This window comes from Pogoniulus pusillus, chromosome 9 (assembly GCF_015220805.1).
Source record: "Pogoniulus pusillus isolate bPogPus1 chromosome 9, bPogPus1.pri, whole genome shotgun sequence".
In the NCBI taxonomy this organism is placed as follows: Eukaryota; Metazoa; Chordata; class Aves; order Piciformes; family Lybiidae; genus Pogoniulus; species Pogoniulus pusillus.
In genome coordinates, this window is record NC_087272.1 from 3,098,822 (window position 1) to 3,112,416 (window position 13,595).

General features: G+C 51.4%; 1 protein-coding gene across 10 annotated transcripts in view; it reads left to right on the forward strand.

The window, feature by feature from the left end:
- The window catches only part of PDLIM5 (PDZ and LIM domain 5), a 169,225-nt gene that overhangs the window by 45,683 nt on the left and 109,947 nt on the right, over positions 1–13,595 (forward strand). For all 10 annotated transcript variants that reach the window (XM_064148342.1, XM_064148344.1, XM_064148345.1 and 7 more), the window contains exon 3: positions 2,725–2,876. In XM_064148342.1, coding sequence (XP_064004412.1) covers positions 2,725–2,876 — 152 coding nt within the window. The remainder of the gene's footprint in view (positions 1–2,724; positions 2,877–13,595) is intronic.

Genomic DNA, 13,595 nt, shown 5'->3' on the forward strand with positions numbered 1-13,595 from the left:
AGTATCATTAGTGTTGGAAGAGACCTCACAGATCATCAAGTCCAACCCTTTAGCACAGAGCTCAAGGCCAGACCATGGCACCAAGTGCCATGTCCAACCTTGCCTTGAAGTGCCCCAGAGACGGCGACTCCACCACCTCCCCGGGCAGCCCATTCCAGTGTCCAATGACTCTCTCAGGGAAGAACTTTCTCCTCACCTCCAGCCTAAATCTCCCCTGGCACAGCCTGAGGCTGTGTCCTCTTGTTTTGGTGCTGGCCACCTGAGAGAAGAGAGCAACCTCCTCCTGGCCACAACCTCCCCTCAGGTAGTTGTAGACAGCAATAAGGTCTCCCCTGAGCCTCCTCTTCTCCAGGCTAACCAATCCCAGCTCCCTCAGCCTCTCCTCGTAGGGCTGTGCTCAAGGCCTCTCCCCAGCCTCGTTGCCCTTCTCTGGACATGCTCAAGCATCTCAATGTCCCTCCTAAACTGGGGGGCCCAGAACTGAACACAGCACTCAAGGTGTGGTCTAAGCAGTGCAGAGTACAGGGGCAGAATGACCTCCCTGCTCCTGCTGGCCACACCATTCCTGATGCAGGCCAGGATGCCACTGGCTCTCTTGGCCACCTGGGCACACTGCTGGCTCATGTTCAGGTGGGTATCAATCAGCACCCCCAGATCCCTCTCTGTCTGGCTGCTCTCCAGCCACTCCGACCCCAGCCTGTATCTCTGCATGGGGTTGTCGTAGCCAAAGTGCAGCACCCTGCTTTTTGTAGCTGGCTGTAAAACCAATTAACAGATAGAAAACAGTGGTGTGCAGGTCTCACCGTGTGTTGCTTGGGTTTTATTTCTGTTCTCAGGCATGAATTCAGTTCAAATTGAGTGGCATCAGATGAAAAGATGAATTTACTGTTCAGTCTGGGTCAGTAATGTGAACTTTGCAAAGGGCTTTGCTGCGAGACTGTTTTATTCAAGTGGACCAAATGAAGTCGAGCTGAACTTTGACAGTGCCCTTGATCAAAGTGGTGCACTGCTCAAAAGGACTTTCTTGTTTGGGTTTGAATATACTGTGGGTTGCTGGGCACTGTAAGCACACCGAGAGAAAGGCAAAACAAAGCCCTGGAACTGATTGATCTATGTGATGTTGAACTTTTGCCTTTCTAGTAGTTGGCAGCTGGGGAGAAAGTCAGCTTCACTGCTAAAGAAGTCTTCCACAGGTGTCACCAATCAGTGACAATTACATAAACATGGAAGTGATTGTTTAGAAAGAAAATCTGGAGTGGAAGGTGATGGTTTACAGCCTTCCTCTCTGCTCTTGTGGGAAAAAAAGTCATATATAGAATCACACAATGGTTCAGGTTGGAAGGGATCTCAAAGCTCAGCCAGTTCCAACCCACTGCCGTAAGCAGGGACACCTCCCACTAGAACAGGTCGCTCAAGGCCTCATTCAGCCTGGCCTTGAACACCTCCAGGGAGGTTGTGGAGCACAGAAGCACCCAATGTGATGAAAGAATCTGAAGGAGACCTACAAGAAGGCTGAGGAGGGACTGTTTGCAAGGCCTTGTAATGACAGGACAAGGGGTAATGGGTTTAACCAACAGAGAGGAGATTCAAACCAGATGTTAAGGTAGGATTCTTTGCAATGAGGGTGGTGAGACACTGGCACAGGTTGCCCAGGGAGGTTGTGGTGCACAGAAATCCCCCAATGTGATTAAAGATCTGTGTTCCACAACCTCCCTGGAGGTGTTCAAGGCCAGGTTGGATGAGGCCTTGAGCAGCCTGTTCTAGTGGGAGGTGTCCCTGCTTATCGCAGGGGGTTGGGACTGGATGAGCTCTGAGGTCTTTTCCAACTTACACCATCCTGTGATTAAACCTTCAGCTACAACAACCCCAAGCAGCACTACAGGCTGGGGACAGAGTGGCTGAGAGCAGGCAGACAGAGAGGGGCCCTGGGGGTGCTGGGAGAGAGGAGCTGTAGAGGAGGCAGCAGTGTGCCCAGGTGGGCAGCAGAGCCAATGGCATCCTGGGCTGGCTCAGGTGCAGTGTGGGCAGCAGGGCAAGGGAGGTTCTTGTGCCCCTGTGCTCAGCACTGCTCAGGCCACCCCTGGAGTGCTATGTCCAGTTCTGGGCTCCTCCTCAATTGCAGAGAGATGTTGAGGTGCTGGAAGGTGTTTGGAGAAGGGCAGCAAGGCTGGGGAGGGGCCTGGAGCAGAGCCCTGTGAGGAGAGGCTGAGGGAGCTGGGGGTGTGCAGCCTGCAGCAGAGGAGGCTCAGGGCAGAGCTCATTGCTGCCTGCAGCTGCCTGAAGGGAGGCTGTAGCCAGGTGGGGTTGGGCTCTGCTGCCAGGCAAGCAGCAACAGAAGAAGAAGGGGACACAGTGTGAAGTTGTGCCAGGGGAGGTCTAGGCTGGATGTTGTTAGGAAGTTCCTGGCAGAGAGAGTGATTGGCATTGGAATGGGCTGCCCAGGGAGGTGGTGGAGTTGCTGTGCCTGGAGGTGTTGAAGCCAAGCCTGGCTGGGGCACTTAGTGCCATGGTCTGGTTGCTTGGCCAGGGCTGGGTGCTGGGTTGGGCTGGCTGAGCTTGGAGCTCTCTTCCAGCCTTCTTGATTCTCTGATTCTATGTGTATATATATGTTTCTCTCCATGAAGCAGCTCTGTGAATAAGAGTAATAAGAGTGTAGTGCTGTGTTCAGAGACTGTAAGCACAAAGCAGCCTTGTTTCTCACCTGCCACTTTCCTGATTCTGCAGCTTAACGACGGTGGCAAAGCAGCCCAAGCAAAGGTGGGAATAGGCGATGTGGTTCTCACCATCGATGGGATAAGCACGGAGGGGATGACTCATCTAGAAGCACAAAACAAGATCAAGGCGTGTACAGGCAACCTGAACATGACTCTGCAAAGGTAAGACACCTTTTTCTTCCTGCATTTTTTCCTTCCTCCTCCTTTTTCAAGAGAATTAATCCTTGTTGTAACAGTTGCTTAGAGCACAAAAGCCTTTCAAGTGATATGGTGAAGTGCACGGAGCTAAGTGGCCTCAACTAAACATTGTGCTGCTGTAGCCTGAATGGCATCTTGATTTAGAGCCTTTAAGAAAGCTTAATTATGTGAGTCAGCAAAGATGCTTTCAAAAGGTTGATTCTGTCACCTGTTGAACATCAAATGAAGTCTACTTCCTCCTCAGTTTGAGTTTCAGATTTGCTAAATGTGTTCAGTTGACAGCAGGTCTTGTGCAGGCTCTTACCTCTGCCTCCCCAGCTGAGTAGGGCACATCTTTTTTGCATCAAGCCCTACATCACCATGTTTGTGGACAGTGTGCCCAGGTGGCCAAGAGAGCCAATGGCATCCTGGACTGTATCAGGAACAGTGTGGCCAGTAGGACAAGGGAGTTTGTTCTACTCCTACACTCAGCACTGCTCAGGCCACCCCTTGAGTGCTGTGTCCAGTTCTGGGCTCCTCAATTGCAGAGAGATGTTGAGGTGCTGGAAGGTGTTTGGAGAAGGGCAGCAAGGCTGGGGAGGGGCCTGGAGCAGAGCCCTGTGAGGAGAGGCTGAGGGAGCTGGGGGTGTGCAGCCTGCAGCAGAGGAGGCTCAGGGCAGAGCTCATTGCTGTCTGCAGCTCCCTGCAGGGAGGCTGTAGCCAGGTGGGGTTGGGCTCTTCTGCCAGGCAGGCAGCAAGAGAAGAAGGAGACACAGTGTGAAGTTGTGGCAGGGGAGGTCTAGGCTGGGTGTTAGGAGAAAGTTGTTGTCAGAGAGAGTGATTGGCATTGGAATGGGCTGCCCAGGGAGGTGGTGGAGTCGCCGTGGCTGAAGGTGTTGAAGCCAAGCCTGGCTGAGGCACTTAGTGCCATGGTCTGGTAGCTTGGCCAGGGCTGGGTGCTAGGTTGGACTGGCTGAGCTTGGAGGTCTCTTCCAACCTAGGAAAAAAACAAAGGACAGGGCCCAGTACTGAGCTCTGGGTGACACCAGCCAGAAGTTAGAGCTTGGTCCAGTCTCATTCCTGAAATGTGTAGGTTGTTGAATCCCAGCATACCTTTGTTAGCCTGGGACTGTGTGTGGGAGGAGTTGTAAGATGGGCTCTGTATGCTCTTGTTTGGTTTATTAGAACTGAAACAGAAAGAGCCAACATCACAAGCAAGAAATGCCTGCAAGGTCCCAGAAAGTCTCCCAGAACTAAACGTGGCTTTTTTTAGCATGGTGCTGTGTTTGTTTGATGATGTGTTTGAGAATCTTTGTGAAGGATTGTTCTCTGAAGCCATCACATAATGACAATCATCTGGGTCTTGTTGGCAAATGATACAGCAGCAGTTGCTGAGTTACTTGATGGGTGTTGGTTGGGACCCATAACTGTCTCTTTTCTCCATTTGCTACTTTTTCTGGTCAGTTATCCTGCCCTTCACAAAAGGATCACCTCTCCCTGAGAGCTGATCAGTATAAGAACAGAAGAGATGTGGCTGTAGGTGTGAGGGGTGATGCAAAATGAATGATCTGTATTAATGTTGATATCCAGGTGTTGATTGTTAAGAACTATGAACTCTGCCAGAATACTTCTTCATAGGTTCAAAAACACGCATAGAATCATAGAATCAACCAGGTTGGAAGAGACCTCCAAGCTCATCCAGTCCAACCTAGCACCCAGCCCTATCCAATCAACCAGACCATGGCACTAAGTGCCTCATCCAGGCTTTTCATGAAGACCCCCAGGGACGGTGCCTCCACCACCTCCCTGGGCAGCCCATTCCAATGCCAGTCACTCTTTCTGTGAAGAACTTCTTCCTGACATCCAGCCTAGACCTACCCTGGCACAACTTGAGACTGTGTCCCCTTGTTCTATTGCTGGTTACCTGGGAGAAGAGGCCACCCCCCACCTGGCTACAATGTCCCTTCAGGTAGTTGTAGACAGTAATAAGGTCACCCCTGAGCCTCCTCTTCTCCAGGCTAAACAGGCTCAGCTCCCTCAACCTCTCCTCATAGGGTTTGTGTTCCAGGCCCCTCCCCAGCTTTGTTGCCCTTCTCTGAACATGTTCCAGCACCTCAACATCTCTCTTGAATTGAGGAGCCCAGAACTGGACACAGCACTCAAGGTGTGGTCTGACCAGTGCTGAGTACAGGGGCAGAATAACCTCCCTTGTCCTACTGGCCACACTGCTCCTGATGCAGGCCAGGATGCCATTGGCTCTCTTGGCCACCTGGGCACACTGCTGGCTCATCTTCAGCTTACTGTCTATCAGTACCCCCAGGTCCCTTTCCTCCTGGCTGCTCTCAGCCACTCAGTCCTCAGCCTGTAGTGCTGCTTGGGGTTGTTGTGGCCAAAGTGCAGAACCCTGCCCTTGGCCTTGTTCAGTCTCATCCTATTGGCCTCTGCCCACCCATCCAGCCTGGCCAGGTCCCTCTGCAGGGCTCTCTTACCTTCCAACAGCTCCACAGCTGCTCCTAGCTTGGTGTCATCTGCAAACTCACTGATGCTGGACTCAATGCCCTCGTCCAGATCATCAATAAAGATATTGAACAGGACTGGGCCCTGTACTGATCCTTGGGGAACACCACTGGTGCCAGCTGCCAACTGGATGTGGCACCATTCACCACCACTCTCTGAGCTCTGCCATCCAGCCAGTTCTTGATCCAGCACAGAGTGAATCTGTCCAAACCATGAGCTGCCAGCTTGGCTAGGAGCTTCTTGTGGCAGACAAGCAGCTTGGAAACTTATACAGGCAGGGCACAGACAAAACCTGAGCACTTATTTCTTCAAGTGGCAAATGCAAATATTATACTGGAAGAGGCTTTTAAGTATTTCCTCATGAAGTAGAAATCAGACAGTACCCAAAGCAGGTGGAATTCTGTTTTGTCAGCCACTGAGACTTGATTCTCCCCAGGCTTCTGGGGAATGGAGGCAGACAATCTGTGACCTTGTCTCCTGGCTCCTCTGGATGATCTGTGCATCTCCAGGACTTCTGGTCTGAGCAGGAGACTCTCAGGTGCAGGCAGGATGTCTGCCATGGGCAGTCTCAGCACAGTGTCACACTGGGGCTGTGCAGGCTGATCATGTGCAGGCATTTAGAGCCTGTTCCTGGTAAGCTCTCCAGGCAAATTCAGGAGGCAGCAGCAGCCCCATGTTACCTGCTTATCCCTTTCATCAATATCCAGCCCAAGACTAATGGGGCATGGGCATAGATTAGCCAGTCAGAATGGCTCTTTGCCAAGCCTCACCAAATGAAGTCAAGTCAGGGCTTTCACTCTTCCCTCCCACAGTTGCTTCCCCCAGCACAGAACGGGGCGAGGGGATGCAGGGGAACATGTCTGGCCATGGAAAAGGCCATGTTTGGGCTACCACCACAGTAGGTCTGAGAGATGTCTATCTCTCCAGGGTGATGGTGCTTTGCCTCCAGCCCTAAGCAATGTGTGCTTGAACGGTTGTGTGAGTGCTCTTTTGTTCTGAGAGGCTGCGGTTCAGCCCTTCTTGTCATGTCTTGTTTGTCTTAGTCTGTGCTTTGCTCCTTGGCTGTCTTTCATAGGGAATTCCCTTTGAGCCTCTGAGAGGAGGAGTATCCTCTGCTGTGGTTCACACCTAGGGGCATCTTCACAAGTGAAACTTGCAGAGGCTGGGCCTGTTTAGCCTGCAGAAGAGGAGGCTCAGGGGTGATTGTATTACTGTCTACAACTACCTGAAGGGGCATTGTAGCCAGGTGGGGGGGTGGCCTCTTCTCCCAGGCAACCAGCAATAGAACAAGGGGACACAGTCTCAAGTTGTGCCAGGGTAGGTCTAGGCTGGATGTTAGGAAGAAGTTCTTCACAGAGAGAGTGATTGGCATTGGAATGGGCTGCCCAGGGAGGTGGTGGAGGCACCGTCCTTGGGGGTCTTCAAGAAAAGCCTGGCTGAGGCACTTAGTGCCATGGTCTGGTTGATTGGTTAGGGCTGGGTGCTAGGTTGGACTGGATGATCTTGGAGGTCTCTTCCAACCTGCTTGATTCTATGATTCTCTGAAAGAGCATCTTGAATAAATCAAAGTCCTCTGGAAGTCCGAAGTAGAGAGTTCCTTGATGAAGTGGGAGTCCTAGAGCAGGTCATGAGAAGAGTCACACATTAGCTGGTGTGTCATTTGCTTTTCTGTCTCTAGCAAGGAGGCAGACAGGTTGTTGAGAAGTGCACTTTCCAGGAGCCCCCCACTGACTCACTCCAGCCGACAGCTGGGGTTGTGGGGCTTTGGCACAGCTTTCTCCTCTTGCAATGAATTGATGGGCAGGGTTAATGTCAGATACAGGAAAGTAGCAGCAGGTGTGTCTCTGTCAGGCAATAACTTGTCTGAAGCTGCTGCTTGCTGGGTGCAGGGACAAGTAGTTTGGAAGTGGAGTTAGTCATGAGTTAGCCCAGCTCCCTTCTGCTCTCGCCCTTCCTAGCCAGTGCGGCATCTGACTCACCAGTGTCGGCTACCTGACGGCTGAAGGCTGAGATAGGATCAGGCTAGCAGAGATCAAAGGAACAGGCTTTGTCCGAGCATCTGGGGGTGGAACAGATGTCCTCTCTTGTGGCTCTGCTGGTCTGTGTTACCCTGCTCTTGGCTGTTTCAGATTCTGTGATTCCCAGCTTTCAGAAAACACCACCCGGACGTGCTCACAATGCCAAAGCCACTGGCCTCAGGCCATAACACTCCTCCAGCTTCCTTGGACATCAAAGCAACACCACTAGCCAACTGGCCATCGTGTTCCTTTAAAGGCAGCAGCAAGTTATGGCAGTGTAGAACAACACAGATACTTCTTCAGGGTGCCTCTGAACATTCTGGTATTGTAGTTCAAACTAGCGGTAGCCTGCGTGGAAGCAGATAAAAGCTCAGAAGTGTGACACTCCCTAAAGATAATTAAACCCAAAGTGAGATATGTCTTAGATATTCCTATCTATAGCACCAGTGTTGCTTCACATCAATAGCATCTCTTCAGCCTTGCATGCAAACAGTAAGAGCTCAAAATCTTTTCTTCAGTCTGCTTTGGGGAGAAAAGGCAGGAATGTAGTCATGGTGATCATCAAGTGTCCAGAGCAGGGCCAGGAGGATGCTCAGAGGGCTGCAGCAGCTCTGCTGTGAGCACAGACTGAAAGAGTTGGGGCTGTGCAGTCTGAAGAAGAGGAGGCTCCCAGGTGACCTTCTTGTGGCCTTCCAGGATCTGAAGGGGGCCTGCAGGAGTGCGGGGGAGAGACATTTCAGGATATCAGGGAGTGACAGGACTGGGGGGATCTGCTGGAGGGGGTCCAGCAGAGGGCTATGAGGATGATGAGGGGACTGGAGGGCATGGCTGATGAGGGGAGACTGAGGGACCTGGGGCTGCTTAGTCTGGAGAAGAGAAGACTGAGAGGAAATTTAATCAATGTCTATAAATATCTGAGGGCTTGGGGTCAGGAAGGGGGGACAGGCTCTGCTCACTGCTGCCTGGGATAGGACAAGGAGCAATGGGTGTAAGCTGCAGCACAGGAGGTTCCAGCTCAACACAAGGGGGAACTTCTTTGCTGTAAGGGTCCCAGAGCCCTGGCACAGGCTGCCCAGAGAGGTTGTGAAGTCTCCTTCTGTGGAGCCTTTCAAGGCCTGTCTGGATGTGTTCCTGTGTGATATGTGCTAGATTGTGTGGTCCTGCTCTGGCAGGAGGGTTGGACTCAGTGGTCTCCTTGGGTCTCTTCTAACCCATAATACCCTGTGAGCCTGGATTTCTTAAGGTCCTGTATTTCTACCTCACTGTATTGTCATGCCTTAGAAATCTTGCTGCATACAGTAGGTTGGCAGTGAGCAGCTGCTACAGTTGAGCTTCCTGCTCTTTAACCTGCAAATGACTATGATTGGTACCGAGTGCTGGCTCAGTTTCAGTGGGGGCTGTGGGTTGTGCCTGTGGTGTGTATTTGCTTGTTTTCCCCCTAAACCCTTTCAAACCATGGGATTTCCCAGGTGTGCTAGCTTAACAGTCCTACAAGAAAGATTGAGGGAGGTTCTCTACCTCTGCTGTGACCTGGTGAGTCCTAGGGGATGGGAGGTTGTCCATGAGTCAGCAATGTGCTCTCGTGACCAGGAGGGCCAATGCCATTCTGGGCTGGATTAGAAGGGCTGTGGTTAGTAGGTGGAGAGAGGTTCTCCTTCCCCTCTACTCTGCTCTGCTGAGGCTGCATCTGGAGTACTGTGTCCAGTTCTGGGGCCCTGAGTTCCAGAAGAACCTCAGGAAACTGCTTGAGAGAGTCCAGCACAGAGCCACAAAGATGGTGAATGCTGTGGAACATCTTCCTTATGAGGAGAGCCTGAGGGAGCTGGGGCTGTGCTGCCTGGAGAAGAGGAGCCTGAGGGGTGACCTCATGAATGTTGATAAAGATGTGCAGGGTGAGTGCCAGGAGGCTGGAGCCAGGCTCTGCTGGGTGATGCCCAGTGACAGGAGAAGTGGCAATGGGTGGAAGCTGAGGCATAGCAAGCTCCATGGAAACAGGAAAAAAAAAGTCATTGCTGTGAGGGTGACAGAACACAGGAACAGACTGCCCAGGGGGGTTGTGAAGTCTTCCTCTCTGGAGGTATTCAAGAACTGTCTGGATGTGTTCCTGTGTAATGTGGTGTAGGTGATGCTGCTCTGGCAGAAGGGTTGGACTGGATGAGCTTTGGAGGTCTCTTCCAGCCCCTGAGATTCTGTGATTCTCACCTGGAATATTGCATTCAGTTTTGGGCTCCCCAGAGAAGGCCTCGAGCACTGCCCTATGAGGAGAGGCTGAGAGCCCTGGGGCTGCTTAGGCTGCAGAGGAGAAGGCTGAGAGGGGATCTGAGCAATGTCTATCCAGAGCTGAGGGCTGGGGGTCAGGAAGGAAGGCACAGGGACAGCCTCTGCTCACCTCTGCCCTGCCATAGGACAAGGGGCAAGGGATGGAAACTGCAACACAGGAAGTTCCACCGCAAGATGAGAAAGAACTTGAGTGTAAGGGTGAGTGAGCCCTGGCACAGGCTGCCCAGAGAGGCTGTGGAGTCTCCTTCCCTGGAGCCTTTGCAGCCCTGTCTGGATGTGTTCCTGTGCAGCCTGCACTAGCTTCTCTGGTCCTGCTCTGGCAGAGGAGTTGGATTGGCAGATCTCCAGAGGTCCCTTCCAACTCCTAACATCCTGTGAGCCTGTGAACACAGTAGTGAGAGAAAATAACACACCTCCAAAAAGTTGGGATGAACAGCAGCAGATGAAAACCTAACCTATGACACCAGACAATACCTACTGGGTATTTTTGAGGCTCTTGCTCATAAGACTCAGACCCAAAATCCAGATGAGCCTTAAGGCTGAGTTCTGCAGTTGGAAAACTCTCAAGTGTTAAAACCATGTGCCTGCCTGCCTGAATCTTTACCATCCTCTCTTCCCTGCCCTTTCTGTCTTTTTTTCTTTCAGGAAGCATGAAGTCTAGACTTCTAACTTAAGAACAGCTGAAATTCTCATGATTTCAGAGGCAGTAATAGGGGGGGAAAATGTTATGGATCATTTGATTTCCATTTTACCAGGTCGTTTCAAGTGATCCAATTCAGAAAGAGTTTTCTGTAGCAAAACTAGTTCAGTAGGATTTTTACTTACTATTTTTATCACTCCTAGTCTTGCTTTTATTAGAAAACAAGATGATGATATTACCATTTACTGTGTTGGGAGTCCCACCCTGCATTGGAAGTGCACAGGAGGAAGAGGGCTTTGCTCTGTGAGGAATGACTGCTCTGAAAAGGCATCTGCAGGGAATCACAGAATTAATCAGATTGGAAAAGACTTCACAGCTCTTTCCTTTGCCTGCTAGCATGAGTCTATTCCTTGAAGAGATTGCTACCTTTTGAGAGAGGTGCTACAAACAGCAGAATTATTACATCATTATGATGAAACTACCTGAAGGGAGGTTGTAGCCAGGTGGGGTTGGTCTCTTCTGCCAGGCAAGCAGCAACAAAAGCAGTTGTGGCAGGAGAGGTCTAGGCTGGATGTGAGGAGGAAGTTGTTGGCAGAGAGAGTGATTGGCATTGGAATGGGCTGCCCAAGGAGATGGCAGAGTCAGTGTCCCTGGAGGTGGTGGAGTGGCTGTGCCTGGAGGTGTTGAAGCCAAGCCTGGCTGGGGCACTTAGTGCCATGGTCTGGTTGCTTGGGCAGGGCTGGGTGCTAGGTTGGACTGGATGATCTTGGAGATCTCCTATCTGGTTGATTCCATGATTATGTCCAGAAGAGGAGTTCACCTTGGGCCTCAGTTGCACTCCAACGAGTGACTTCACAGAGTTAAACAGGTTGGAAAAGACCTTCAAGATCATTGAGTCCAACCTGACTATTGCCCAACACCTTCTAATCAACTAAACCATGGCACCAAGTGCCTCATCCAGTCTCCTTCTAAACAGCTCCAGGGATGGGGACTCCACCACCAGACTGCCTGAGTTTTGTACCTCCTTGGAAGGCAGGGAAGAGGAGCACCTTGATGTAGACCAGGATTCCAAAGACCTGAGTCCTTTGCTCCTCAGGTGTGGAAATGCAACTCCAGCCTAGAGGCTACCTGTCACCTGTGACACTTCAACAAAGCAAAGCCCAGCAGTGTGGGGAATGGCACAGTGGCTGCCAGGAGACAACCTTGGTCACTGCAGCAGGGGGATCTGAAGTCCTCAAGTCAAAAAGCTTTCATTTTTCTCTATGGAATCACAGAATGCCAGGGGCTGGAAGGGACTTGGAAAGGTCATCCAGAATCACAGAATTAACAGGTTGGAAAGAACTTAGAGATCATGGAGTCCAGCCTATCACCTAACACCTTCTAATTAACTAACCCATGGCACTGAGTGCCTCATCCAGTCCCCTCTTCAACACCTCCAGGGACACTGACTGCCACCTCCCTGGGCAGCCCATTCCAATGCCAATCACTCTCTCTGCCAACAACTTCCTCTAACATCCAACTTAGACCTCCCCTGCCACAACTTCACACTGTGTCCCCTTCTTCTGCTGCTGCTTGCCTGGCAGGAGAGCCCAACTTCACTTGGATACAGCCTCCCTTCAGGGAGCTGCAGACAGCAATGAGCTCTGCCCTGAGCCTCCTCTGCTGCAGGCTGCACACCCCCAGTTCCCTCAGCCTCTCCTCACAGGGCTCTGCTCCAGGTCCCTCACCAGTTTCAATGCCCTTCTCTGCAAACCTTCCATCCAGTACTTTAACATCTCCCTTGAGTGGGGAAGCCCAGAACTGGACACAGCACTCAAGGTGTGGCCTAACCATTGCCAAGTCCACCCCCTACCAGAGCAGGATCACCTATACCAGATCCCAAAGAACACATCCAGGCTTCATAGAAAGATGAGAAAATAATGCAACTGCTAAATTGGATGTCTGTAGAGGCTGTTGTAGTAAAAACTGAAGGAGCAAGCAGAAGGAGACATGTAGAGAAGGGATGCTGAGCTGTTAACAATAGAGGCATCACTTCAAATGATGGCTTAACTCATCCTTTCAGGTTTATGAGTCATGGTTTCCTTGGAGTGGGTGTTTTGTTTCCATAAGCCATATAAGGGTGAGCTTTAAGAAAGCTATGGTAAGAATGCATTCAGAAGTCTTCTTTTTCTCCAGCTTTGGCCTCCAACTCATCCTTATTTCCCTTACATAGGCATTTTGACTTCAGTTTTGGCCTTCAGTGATTTGCTTTCGTGGCACAGAGGAAGGTTTACTGTGAGGTGGCAGTTGAAGAGAGGCAACAAATAGACTGAAAGCGTGGCAGCTTCAGAGTAATTGTTTATTAAATCTGAGACCCTTTTTTTTGGGTTACAATTCTCTTGTTTTTTTTTTTCCCTTCTACTTCTTGCTGTACTCTTCTTTCAGGGATGTCAAAACTGAGTGTTGGAAGATGTTAGAGTGATGAGATTGGTGGGAAGGCTGGGGGGCAAGTCTTATGAGGAGAGGCTGAGTCTGGAAGAGACTTAAAGGGGACTCTAAGAGGTTATTCTTCCCCTGTGCTCAGCACTGCTCAGGCCACCCCTTGAGTGCTGTGTCCAGTTCTGGGCTGCTCAATTCAAGAGAGATGTTGAGGTGCTGGAAGGTGTCCAGAGAAGGGAGACAAAGCTGGTGAGGGGCCTGGAGCAGAGCCCTGTGAGGAGAGGCTGAGGGAGCTGGGGGTGTGCAGCCTGCAGCAGAGGAGGCTCAGGGCAGAGCTCATTGCTGTCTGCAGCTGCCTGCAGGGAGGCTGTAGCCAGGTGGGGTTGGGCTCTGCTGCCAGGCAAGCAGCACCAGAAGAAGGGCACAAAGTCTCAAGCTGTGCCAGGGGAGGTCTAGGCTGGATGTTAGGAGGAAGCTGTTGTCAGAGAGAGTGATTGGCATTGGAATGAGCTGCCCAGGGAGGTGGTGGAGTGGCTGCGCCTGGAGGTGTTGAAGCCAAGCCTGGCTGGGGCACTTAGTGCTATGGTCTGGTTGCTTGGCCAGGGCTGGGTGCTAGGTTGGGCTGGATGAGCTTGGAGACCACTTCCAACTTGGATGATTCTATGGTTGGACAAGAAAGAATGAAACAGGAAGTTCTTCTGTTTTTATAGGGGGCTAGAGTGGAAGCAGGAGTGGGCTAACCACTACACCGGGGGTCGGGTTCAAGATCCACCCCTGGGGAGGAGTCAGCAGGACCTGGGGTCAGGGTCAATACTGGCCCCCTGGGAGGGT